Source organism: Bos grunniens, chromosome 2 (genome assembly GCF_055505025.1).
Source record: "Bos grunniens cultivar Pamir isolate PY7600 chromosome 2, Bosgru_T2T1.0, whole genome shotgun sequence".
In the NCBI taxonomy this organism is placed as follows: Eukaryota; Metazoa; Chordata; class Mammalia; order Artiodactyla; family Bovidae; genus Bos; species Bos grunniens.
In genome coordinates this window covers 23,841,001-23,853,107 of record NC_141166.1, presented here as the reverse complement: position 1 = coordinate 23,853,107, position 12,107 = coordinate 23,841,001, and the positions used below count along the sequence as shown (strand labels likewise).

The window sequence follows — 12,107 nt, the reverse complement described above, 5'->3', positions numbered from 1 at the left end:
GGCCAGTAGGAGCAGCCCTTCTACACAGACCACGTGAAGGCCAGCTGGGATGTGGCATTTGAAATCAAGTACGGTGAATTCATGAGATGCAGGCTAATCTCTGAAAAGGGCAAAGACTTCCAGCGGGGAATCTTTGCATTGATTTCACACTAGAATGCCTTCCTTTTTTCCAAATCATGAAAAGCTAAGCGGAGCCATGAGACTGGCATTTCTAATAGATCTAGTTAATGGTGGCTATTCAATCAGGTACATGTTAGGAAACTTAAAATAAACGTACTAAGTGCTCCGCTTTCAAGCACACTAAAATAAAAGCCTCTTGGTGGTGGAGGGAACCAGGGCTCCTGCTTCCCCCTTTATGCTGTGTTCCCTCTGGGGCTTGGCTCACCTTCAAGGGCCTGGCATCTTCCTCATCAGAATTTTTGAATTCAACGCACACAGTTATATTTCGTGCCTGAAATTACAGCAGAGGAAATGGACATTGTAATTTCCTGTTAGATAACATCACAAAACAATCCAAGTGCCTAAAATAAGTAGCTTCTAATTAAATCTGAAAAATGTAGACTAGCCAACATTTTCTTGTGATATTATTCACAGTGCTCAGAAAGAGCAGAAGGATTGGGAGAGATTATTTAAAAGGGAATAAAAGGCTCACATTGAAAGTGCAGGTATGCTATTTTCAGAGTCTCTCTTAATAAACTAAAAATAGAATAAAATTATTTAGGGCTGATTTGTGAAAGGATTATTCATATATTACAAAATGTGTATCCTTAAACACTTAAGGTAAAACTCATCACTGCCTCTCATTAAACATTTTATTCAAATAGTTTTCTATCCCTAAGTGTTGGTCCATAGTAATTTGTATTTGAACTTCCAAGAAGCCATCTTAATATGGTCTAAATAGGGTAGCGAGAGAGGATGATATTTCAGAAACATATCATACCTTGTTGAAACATTTCTGGCTATCATACTTGAGGTGCTTGGGGTAAATGTAAATCTGATTTTTGTATACTCTATAAGGACGGCAATACTTTGTTGAGTCATAAATAAATTCTTCCACTTCCACTGTGGGTTCTGGTTTTGCCGTCACATTGAAAGGCTTGACAGGAATAAAGGACGATGTTACACAGTCTTTAAAAATCAGAAATAAAAGTTTGTCATTGAACATGATCAAAAGTGAACAAGACTTAATCTATTTAAAAGTGAATCTATTCAAAATAGAAATTCCATACTTGTATACCAATTTATGTTAAATTATGCTGGCATGAAAAATTTATAGGAGGCAAGCATGATAGATAATTAGTGATATATTTAACATCAAAACTAATGTCTCAAAAAACTGGCAAATCTTTTGGATTTATAACTATTTTCTTTTTGTAGTAACCTTCATATAAAAAGTAAATTTTAGCTAGAGATCCTCAGAGCATAGTAACCAGGCCGGGTTCGACCCCCTGATTGGGAATATCCCCTGGAGAAGGGAATGGCAACCCACTCCAGTATTTTTGCCTGAAAAATCCCATAAACAGAGGAGCCTGGTGGGCTACAGTCCATGGGCTCACAAAGAGTCAGACATGACTGAGCGACTAACATATGTAAGATAAAGAGTAGTTCACTGACCTTAACCATAACAGTATAAAAATTGGTCTGTGATGGAACAAAACTCTGTCCAATGGATTTATTATTGATAGTACCAATCGGCTTAATAGTAATTTTCCCTATGGAATGATTTCACAACATTGGTCATAATCACCCTCTGCATTATGAGTTACAATTTTATTTTTTCTTCAGTTTTTACCATCTTTTAAACTCTAACTTTGTAAAAAATAGCCTAAAAGGGGGAAAAGACCATGAAGAATATATCAATCAAAACTGGTCACTATACAGTTTGGAGGCTTCAGCCTGTGGTAATGAAAGACAGCAAGGTTTTATACCTTCCTTTACTCCGTCTGGAATTTTCCTGTGTCCAAACAAGCAAAATGGTTAGCTAAATATGCTTGGGAATCAGATTACAAGATTTTTTTCCCAAAAAAATCATGTATAATTTTTTTATTGTATGTTTAGATTTCTCTGATGTTCTCTGGCTCTTTCAGAGAGAATATTTTAGCTTTCTCTTTTGCTATTTTTCTTTTCCCTAGGTAATAATATCTACGTCCCACACATCAGGTAGAGGAAATGGCTTAGTTTATCTTCTGGTTTTTCACCCCAATCAATATAAAAGTGATTTGGAGCCATGGGTTAAGTGAGAATGATTTTTTTTTTCATATTACAGTGACTTGTGGAAAAATCATAAGAATGAAAAATTTAATAATGCTCATGGTAATTCAAATATCCTGTGATAATGATCCTTTTCCTGTCTGTAGCTTTTTTTAGAATGCCTTTACTCATTATTTGCACCACTGAGAAAGTCACTGAAAAGCATAATAAGAAGGAAAAAAACAATCTCACCACTTATAAATCAATTCTGAAGATCTTATTTATAAATTAATAAAACTGCTTCTGAAATTTAAATTTTCACTAACATAAATGAACCATATTCTGAGAAAGATACATGCTCTCTGTGTAATAAGAGTCTAGAAACATTCCAGCTATAACTTCTGCATGGCCACCTGGGTAGCTACACACGGTGTTTGGAGTAGCCCTTTGGCAGCACAGTGTGGCATTGCCCGATATGGGTTAGGTTTATCAATACCTCTGAAACTGACCTTTGTCATTTGCAACCCTTCAGTGTTTGAGGATTAAGTGATACAGTGCAATATCCTGCTAGGTGTATGGTGTATACCAGATGAATATTAGGTTACCCTGAATATAGTTCCTATCTTATAATATGTACGCTGCTGCTAAGTCGCTTCAGTCGTGTCTGACTCTGTGCGACCCCATAGACGGCAGCCCACCAGGCTCTCCTGTCCCTGGGATTCTCCAGGCAAGAACACTGGGGTGGGTTGCCATTTCCTTCTCCAATGCATGAAAGTGAAAAGTGAAAGTGAAGTCGCTCAGTCGTGTCCGACTCTTCGAGACCCCATGGACTGCAGCCTACCAGGCTCCTCCACCTATGGGATTCTCCAGGCAAGAGTACTGGAGTGGGGTGCCACTGCCTTCTCCCTATAATACGTATAAGTCTGTCCTAATGGAGAAAGAAGTCCCAAATTTTTACACGATAATGAATTAGTTATCTCAAACTTTAAGATAAAAAATCCCAAACAAATCTCTGTAACAAACTATCTATCCAACGAACCAACCAACCAACCAACCAACCAAAAAGCCAATCAAACTGTACAAAGAAACCATGACATCATCATCATACTTGGATGCTCCAAAGGAATGTTGTCGACAGCAATATCCAGGCTTCCGGGAATGGTCTGTGTTTTGCTTATTCTGTCAGCTCTGTGAAAGTATGCCAGCACAGACACACACACACACACAAACACACAATGAGTTAATTCCAGTTGTCAAGGAAAAAAAAAAAAAGTCAACTGTAATTCTGAACTTTGATAAGAATAAACAGTGGAACCCTAAATAATCTGTGAATAATTTCATTTAGCTGGTTGACAAGTAAAATGTATGTGATTTTGCAAATAAAAATCAGGGGGGGATCAAGTTATAGATATTCTGAAGGATATTTTAAACTTGTTTGTACCACTTCAGATAACCATTTATATAGCCAAATAAGTACAATGTAAATTCTTAGTTTTGGTAAATGGTAGATAGCTTTGTTAACAAAAGATGCTAGCATTTGAATTGATTTAAATGATTCATTTTCATGGGGAATTCTAAGAATTTTTGAGAGCAAGGCTGCTTTTTGCAACAACTGCTTTTTCCCTCTTCACCAACAGTCCCAGAGGAAAAGGGACCTTTCCTTGACCCTGGTTCTTCTCCACCCTTGCAAGTGTATGTAGATTCTTCTTCACCACCTAACCCTGTTCCCACATTCATTCTAATTTATGAATCCTTGAATTTCTTTCCCTTCCTCTTTCCTAAAACCTTCTCCCCTATTTTCCTTTATAGTAAGGTCGAAGTTGTTGATCACAGTTTCAAATGTTACCCCTCTCAGGAAATCTACTTTGAGAGGCAGAATAATTATAGCGGTGGGTCAAGTCAGCTCTTTCCAGCTTGTGAGAATTGAGGGTTAAATTTTCAGTTATTTTTGCCTGTCAACTGTAAAACACAGCCATTATTAAAAATCAAATTATATAAACTTACCATTAAACACATTACATGAAACACCAAGGTAATAAGTACTAAAATTTCATCACTTAGTAATTGTTTTACTACATGGTGAGATGATCCACGATCTTGAGGTTATTTACATCTAACTGTGTGGTAGAAATGTCATATAATGGTGTGCACATTTCTTCCCAACTCCATGTTTGCTGAAGCCCCATTGGTAGCTTGCAATCAGCAATGGTAGGAGAATTTACACCATAGGATTTTGCTATCAGGACAAATCAGTTTTTCCCTGCCAGAGGGTCAGGGGTAGACATTTATCAGCACACTACTGAGAATAAGTGTCATAAGGTGTGAGGCATCTATGAAATAATTTAATCTCACAGTACGGGACTGGGTATTCTAGATGCCCTCTAAATGCTATAATGATTACTTTCTTTGCTAAACACCAGTAACATGGGTTTCATGACAACATGGTCTTCCGTTTTGCCCATTCCTTTCTGCTGTTACAACTTTTCATGTTTTAATACATTTGGGAAAAAGTAAAGAGAAAAAGTATACTTATTTTCTACTTAGTGGCTATAGGAGTTTTGATCATGAAGTTTGAAAAGGGGAGCGTCTCCCCATGTAAGGAGTGGTCCTGCAGAATCACAAAAAAAGTAATATTGGCTCAATTCTACCTTTATTTTGCTTTCAAAGGTTTATATTTTTTCCAGAACAAAAAAAGACATTGGGCAAACTTCCCTTCTAGTTAAATAGAACTATATCATTTATTGAAGATACAGAAAATATTAATCATGTTTCATAGTAGTATATTATTTTAGTTTTAGATAAACAAATTAATTGATAAGAAATTGTTGATTCTGAGACAGGAGAGGCAGACAGCTAATATTTGGCAAAGAGGCAGAGGGTACAAGCATCCTGAGTGTGTCAGAGGACTGACAGTTTTAGTTAAGTCATGTATCATGAAAGAGCTTAACATCATCACATCATCACATTTCTGTCTGTCCCTTGGTATGCTTACTCTTAGAACCCAGTCACCATGCCACGAGGAAGCCATAGCATCTGATGGAGAGGCTCCCATGGAAAAGAACCAAGGTCTCCACCCCACAGTTCCAGCCAAACTCCCAGCCAACAGCCAGCACCAACTTGCCAGTCATCAAATGCACTATCTCAAAAATGGGTCCTTTAGCTCTTTTCGTCTCTTCCAGTCGATGCCATATATAGAAGAGACAAAGTCTCCTCACCTAGCCATGCTCAAATTATGGACTCAAGAGTAAAAGTGATGTTGTTCTAAGCTACTAAATTTGGGGGTGATTTGTTACATGGCTATCAATCACTGATACAGTTTAATGTTTCACTCTCCTTCTATATTATTCTGGCAAATTGACTCAGGGTATCAGCTGGGCATATGTGAGGTCATCTGCAAAGCATCTGTTTTCAAAGGAGCTTGGTATTTGAAGAATCTGGTAATCAATTATTATTTTTGCAGAAATAATAAACGAACAGTAGCAATGTAACTGATTCATGTTGATTTCAAGAGTATCCCCCAAGTCCTACCTTCTATAATCTGACACTAGTTTAAGGAGGTCCTCAGCTGAAATCTTGTTACTTTCTTGTCTATACAGTGGTGAAAATCTTGAGTCTCTGTCCACATTTCCCTGGTTGTCCTTAAATACTGATCTGAAAGAAAACAATATTTATTCAGTTTGATATCTGGCATGGGAGGGAGGTAAGAATTCTACTACTGAACCACAATGCTCCCCTTTTGGTATTTGGATATCATTTACCAAGATGTATTTTTAAGTTGACTAAAGTGATTCAACTTCTCACTTAAAATGGAAGAAACTCCAAGGAACTTATACAGTAAAGAGACAAGAAAACTTCTTTGACAAAAATTTCATTTGTATACTCTATTTGTTATCTTTAATTTCTTATTTTCAACCTAGTATTTAAAGTGACAGCAGCCCGTATCAATTACAAGTACATTTATTTATGATTTAGTAATGTATCAAATTACATTGAAATGGCAACCCACTCCAGTATTCTTGCCTGGAGAACCCCATGGAGGGAGGAGCCTGGTAGGCCACAGTCCATGGGGTCGCAGAGAGTCGGACACGACTGAGTGACTTCACTTTCACTTTCACTTAATGTATCAAAGCCATAGAGTATTAGGAATGTGGAAAGGAATAGAAACACAGGTTATTACTTTTTCATTATTTCCTGGGCAAATTAGGGTCATGTTGGGTTGGGTGGTGCCATTAGAATTTACGAGTAAAGGAAATGGGATAAGGTGGTGTATATGCGTATAGAGAGGCAGACTCTTTAACATTTTCATGGAGATAAAGGTGCCCATGTCCTAAAGTTTAGGACAGAGACAAAAATAAAATTGAAAACACCTGAGTAAGCATTTTGTACTAAACAAAGAGAGTACCATGAACCTGGACAATTTATTTCCTTCCTTGATCCATTTCAATGGGATTATATAGATTTAGTTAAAATACATAAAGGTTTTTCACCCCAATAATATAGTAATGCGAGGCAACATTTCTTGAAAAGCAAGTATACATGGCATGCTTAGTGCCATTTTTCTTCCCTATGATTTATCATACTCTGTGCCCATCGAAGAAAAATTAAACCTATGTGTAATTGATTTGTCTTTAGTGTTAGAGAAATGCTGAATTTTTATTTCTCCTAACTTAAGAACCTTCACGAGACTCTTACTACTCTTTAAATGAGCTAAAGATTTCAATACATAGGCTGAGAAGGTCATTTAAATGGTTATCTGATCATAGAGATCGAGTTTAGTGTCAGATAATTTAGAAAATGGGCAAAGAAAGGATCAGAATGATATTTTTAGAATACTTCAGCCTTTCTCCTTAGTTTTTCTTTTGTGTGTGTGAAGTAGCAACTGAGAGAGAAAAAAGAAAAGTCCTCTATGAAATAACGCTGCAGGAGCTATGAACATGAATCAGCTATGTGCTGTGTTTACTGACTCATGGACGGAACCCCCGTCTCTTGCATATTCTACAATAGCAGGTGGATTCTTTACTACAAGGGCTGGGCCAGGAATTTCTCAGAATGATATTTTTAGGATCCTTGAACGTTTCTCCTCAGTTTTTTTCTGTGAAGTAGTAACTGAGAGAAAAAAACGTCCTCTCTTAAATAACACTGTGGGAGACAAATGAAAATATTTAACTTGAAGATTATTTTCATTTATATATTATCCAGGACTTTTGTCTGAATGTGTCATTTTTTTCAACATCAGTTCAGTTCAGTTCAGTCGCTCAGTCATGTCCGACTCTTTGCGACCCTGTGAATCGCAGCACGCCAGGCCTCCCTATCCATCACCAACTCCTGGAGTTCATAGGAGGAAGTTAAATTGAGTATTTTTTTTTTTAAGGTTAATCAGTCACTTGAAATCTATTGGTTGAGCTGTATCACTGATTTTGCTCTTATCCATAGCTCTGTTGTGGAGATAGCTCAATTACATTGGAAACATTGTGAAGAACAGAGCGTCACAGAGGAGCACTGATCACAGCACCACACACTCTGTCTCTGCTTGATAAATATGCTAACTGGCAGGAGAGCAGAGAACTCATTCATTTACACAGATGGTTTCAGGGTGGCTGAGACATCATGTCCTGTTCCAACTGCCAGAGTTGAGCAATGATTGGTGTGCAATGATCTCAAAGCCTTGATGTGTGGGGTGTGATTGAAAAAAAAAATGCTGTGTTTAGCCTAAAGGAAAAGAAGCTTAGGTATCCATGAGAGCTTCATTCATAAGCATGAATAGCTGTGATATATAGAAAGAATGAGGAATTGATGTTTTTGAACTGTGGTGCTGGAGAAGACTCTTGAGAGTTCCTTGGACAGCAGGGAGATCAAACCAGTCAATCCTAAAGGAAATCAATCCTGAATATTCATTGGAAGGACTGATGCTGAAGCTGAAGCTCCAATACTTTGGCCACCTGATGTGAAAAGTCGATTCATTGGAAAAAACCCTGATGCTGGGAAAGGTTGAGGGCAGGAGGAGAAGGGGGCGACCGAAGATGAGATAGTTGGATGGCATACTGACTCAACGGACATGAGTTTGAGCAAACCCCGGGAGGGAGGGAAGGACAGGGAAGCCTGGCATGCTGCAGCTCATGGGATTAGCGACTGAACAACAACAACACAGAACTGAAGCACATTTTCTGTGGCTTTGGAAGACAAAACATACAAGTGACTATCAAGCAGCTTAAAAATGTGTATATATTATATATGTATATATGTGTGCATGCGTGCATGCTAAGTAGCTTCAGCTGTATCAAACTCTTTGTGACCATATGGACTATAGCTTGTCAGGCTCCCTTGTCCATGGAGTTTTCCAGGCAAGAATACTGGAGTGGGTTGCCATTCCCTTCTCCAGGGGATCTTTCCAATTCAGGGATCGAACCTGTGTCTCTTATGTCTCCTACATTGGCAGGCAGGTTCCCACTGGTGCCACCTGGGAAGCCCCATGTAGACATATGTACATATACATATATATATCTGAAGAATTATCTAATCATTAGAGCTATAAAAAGACAGAACCACTCTGGGACATACTTGAATTTTTGACATTAGAAGGATCTGGACAGAGGTTGGACAACCACTTGTTGGGGGTGTTGCTTCACTGTCTTTTTATAAATGTATAGATAAAAGAACGAAATTTTTGTTTTAGTCTTGTTTAATTCTAAAGAAAATCCAGCATTTTTACTCTGGTCCATCTGAAATGCTGCATAGGATACAGAAAAGAAATCAAAAACACTCTTGTCCTGCAGAGGAGGAGAAATATTGTATGACATCCCTTACTTGTGGAATCTAAAAAGAAATGATACAAATGAACTTACAAAACAGGAAGACTCGCAGACTTAGAAAACAAACTTATGGTTGCTGGAGGTAAGGGAAAGTTGGGGACTTTGGGAAGGTCACGTATACACTGCTGTATTTAAAATGAATAACCAACAAGGATCTGTTGTATAGCACAGGGAACTCTGCCCAATGTTATGTGCCAGCCTGGATAGGAAGGGGGTTTGGGGAAAATGGATACATGTATGTGTATGGTAGAGTCCCTTTGCCATTCACCTGAGACTAACATAATATTGTCAATCAGCTATAGCCTAATACAAAATCGAAAGTTTAAAGTTTAGGAAGAAAAAACAGATTCTTGTCCTGGATTTAGGCCCGTGTAACTCTGAGCCTTACATGGGTGGAAAGAGTTTGATTACCAGCAAGGCACATTTGTAAAGGTTGACTTTCTCCTGAATCAATGCGTGTACAACACCGTATGTAGCCATCTGAATGTGTTCTCTTTACCTACTCTCAATATAATCTTTTTTACTATAAAATGGCACTGCAGCTGGTGCCAAAAATAAGAACATGCACCAAATTAGCCCTAGATAAAATGTTCACAGTGATGAATATGTGTGTCTCACAGCTGGTGGAATGATTGCATCTGGGCAGAAATATTATGACTTTATAAGGTTATTGTCAACTTTAGGCTTCTTAGCGGCAGTTGATTTTAAGGGCCAAAGGATTTTAGAGTACACTCAGAGCTGTATCATGAGACAAGCTACAATCAAGAAAATTGAATGGAAAGGAAAAGGAGTCAGAGAACCTGCAGTATCAATAGGGTATTCAAATAAGACAGCAGGCTAGCTCATGTCAAAATGACATGAGTAGCAAGGAGCCCTCCCCTGACTTGATCAACAATTTATTTAAAGCAGTTTCTACACTGTGAAGGGAAAATTAAAATCTTCTTTGGTTGTATCTTGTACTTGTTTTTGTGGTTAGATTAAGTGTTCTGTAGCCCATCAGGTTCCTCTGTCTATGGAATTCTCCAGGCAAGAATACTGGGGTGGGTTGCCATTTCCTTCTCCAGAGGATCTTCCCAACCCAGGGATCGAACCTGGGTTTCCTGCATTGGCAGGCAGATTCTTTATCATCTGAGCCACCAGAGAAGCCCCTAAATAACACTTTCCCAAGTGGTCTAACAGAAAATCTTGAGAAATACTCTTCTAACCATTTTTCTCAGTTGCTAGAGAGATTTCTGTAAATGTATATCTATATTTATATACACACATTGGTGGTGTATTTGGTGGTATTTCCTAACCTATGACCAAACCACTGATCAGGCATTCATGTGGCATGAACTTGTGGTTTTGTTGGCTTTCCTGTCCTAGACATAAATACTTCAATAGTTGGTAATATCACCAACCTCCCTAGAAACTTCATCTATCTTTCCTCCAGCACATCTGACCAGATAACTTCAATGTAGGATTCTTACTGCTTTTCCTAACTGCTCAGTTTCTTTCAATAATGGGCGATTCTTTCACTTCTTTCTCCCACATTATTATTCACTGTCCCAAATTGACCTGAAAAGGCTTGCTGGGGGTGGATATGATCTTTATACAGACTTTTATTTAAAAAATTTTTTATTTTAGAATTTTCTTGTCTCTTATTATAATTATGAATGGACATCTCATATGTTCAGGGTCCTTCTGCAGCTCTTTTTCTGGAATTATCTGCTTATGGATTTTGTCTGTTTTATTTTACTTATTTTTGGCCACACCAAGCAGCATGTGGGATTTTAGCTCCCTAACCAGGAATTGAACCTGGTCCCCCTGTTGTGGAAGTGCAGAGTCCTAACTGCTGTACTGCCAGGGAAGTCCCAGGACTTTTAATAATCATATTAGATTAGTGACTTCTAATAATGGCTATCTTTTATTGATTACATAGTTGTACTTGCTGATCCCTGAAACAGTAAATTAGGTATTGACACCTCTCTTTTGTATATTCAAAAAAACCTAGGTAAACAGAGACTATAAATTCTTGTCTAAATTCACTTGGCTGGTAAACAGAGTTGAGACTTAGAATCCAGCTCTAGCTCTAAAGTATTTATTTATAACAATGCTCAGGATAATTCTAATATTTAAAAAGAACATGTGTTCACTACTATAATTTTGCTACATTGGAATATTTCACCTTGCAAAAGGACAGCCTGCCTTTGCCCTTCGACTTGCCCAAACTGAGTGTCCTGTGGGAAATGACAATACTTATTAACACGAAAAAGTTTGGCTTCTGAATTATAACTAGTCATCCTTTTTCTTTTTTTCCTGTTTTCAAAATTAATTTTTATTGGATTACAGTTGCTTTACAATGTTCTGTTAGTTTCTACTGTACAGCAAAGTGAATCAGCTATATGTACACATATATTCCCTCTTTGGATTTCCTGCCCATTTAGTTCACCTCAGAGCACTGAGTAGAGTTCCCTGTGCTATACAGTAGGTTCACATTAGTGATCTACTTTATACATAGTATCAATAATGTATATATATCAATCCCAATCTCCCAATTCATCCTGACCTCCCTTTCCCCTCTTGGTGTATATACTTTTGCTCTCTGCATCTTAGTTATCCTTTTTCTTGAAGCTTATGAAGAATAAAAAGAATTAAGTTCATTATAAAGGGTTCAGTATTCCTAAATAGCATCTTTTTTCATACAGAATGGGAAGAGATATTAAAAGAGATAAAATGATATTTATGATGCGCTTTATGACAGATGCCTTTGTGCTTATGATTGCACTACTGTTCACAAGGCAGGTGTTGTCAGCTTCATTCTGTAGATGGAGACCCTGAGACTCAGAATGGAAACTGACTCAAAGTTATAGTCTATAAATGGCTCCTGATCTGGACCACATTTGTCTCTTTCTCCTTAGAGGGTTGCCTTAGAGCAAACTGATTCCTACAGACTACATGAGTTTACCTTGATTACTGCTGCCCCAGACTTCCACATTTCTCCTCCCTGTACCTAAGGACTATCTCCAACTTTCAATACCAGTATCAAAGTTATGAAAGATATTGGTGAGTGTACTCTGGTTCTTCACCTCACTGGATACTGTAAGACCTGAAAATGGCATAACTAAC

At 37.8% G+C, this 12,107-nt stretch overlaps 1 protein-coding gene across 20 annotated transcripts in view; it reads right to left on the bottom strand.

Annotated features, from left to right (window-relative positions):
• Positions 1-12,107, bottom strand: part of DOCK10 (dedicator of cytokinesis 10) — a 304,405-nt gene that overhangs the window by 84,359 nt on the left and 207,939 nt on the right. For all 20 annotated transcript variants that reach the window (XR_015150938.1, XR_015150936.1, XR_015150933.1 and 17 more), the window contains exons 15-18: positions 5,719-5,841; positions 3,299-3,378; positions 941-1,128; positions 386-451 (exon numbers count right to left, since the gene is read on the bottom strand). Coding sequence is in view for 16 of the 20 variants with exons in the window: in XM_086365856.1 (XP_086221982.1) it covers positions 386-451; positions 941-1,128; positions 3,299-3,378; positions 5,719-5,841 (457 nt within the window). In the remaining 4 variants the exon portion in view is untranslated. The remainder of the gene's footprint in view (positions 1-385; positions 452-940; positions 1,129-3,298; positions 3,379-5,718; positions 5,842-12,107) is intronic.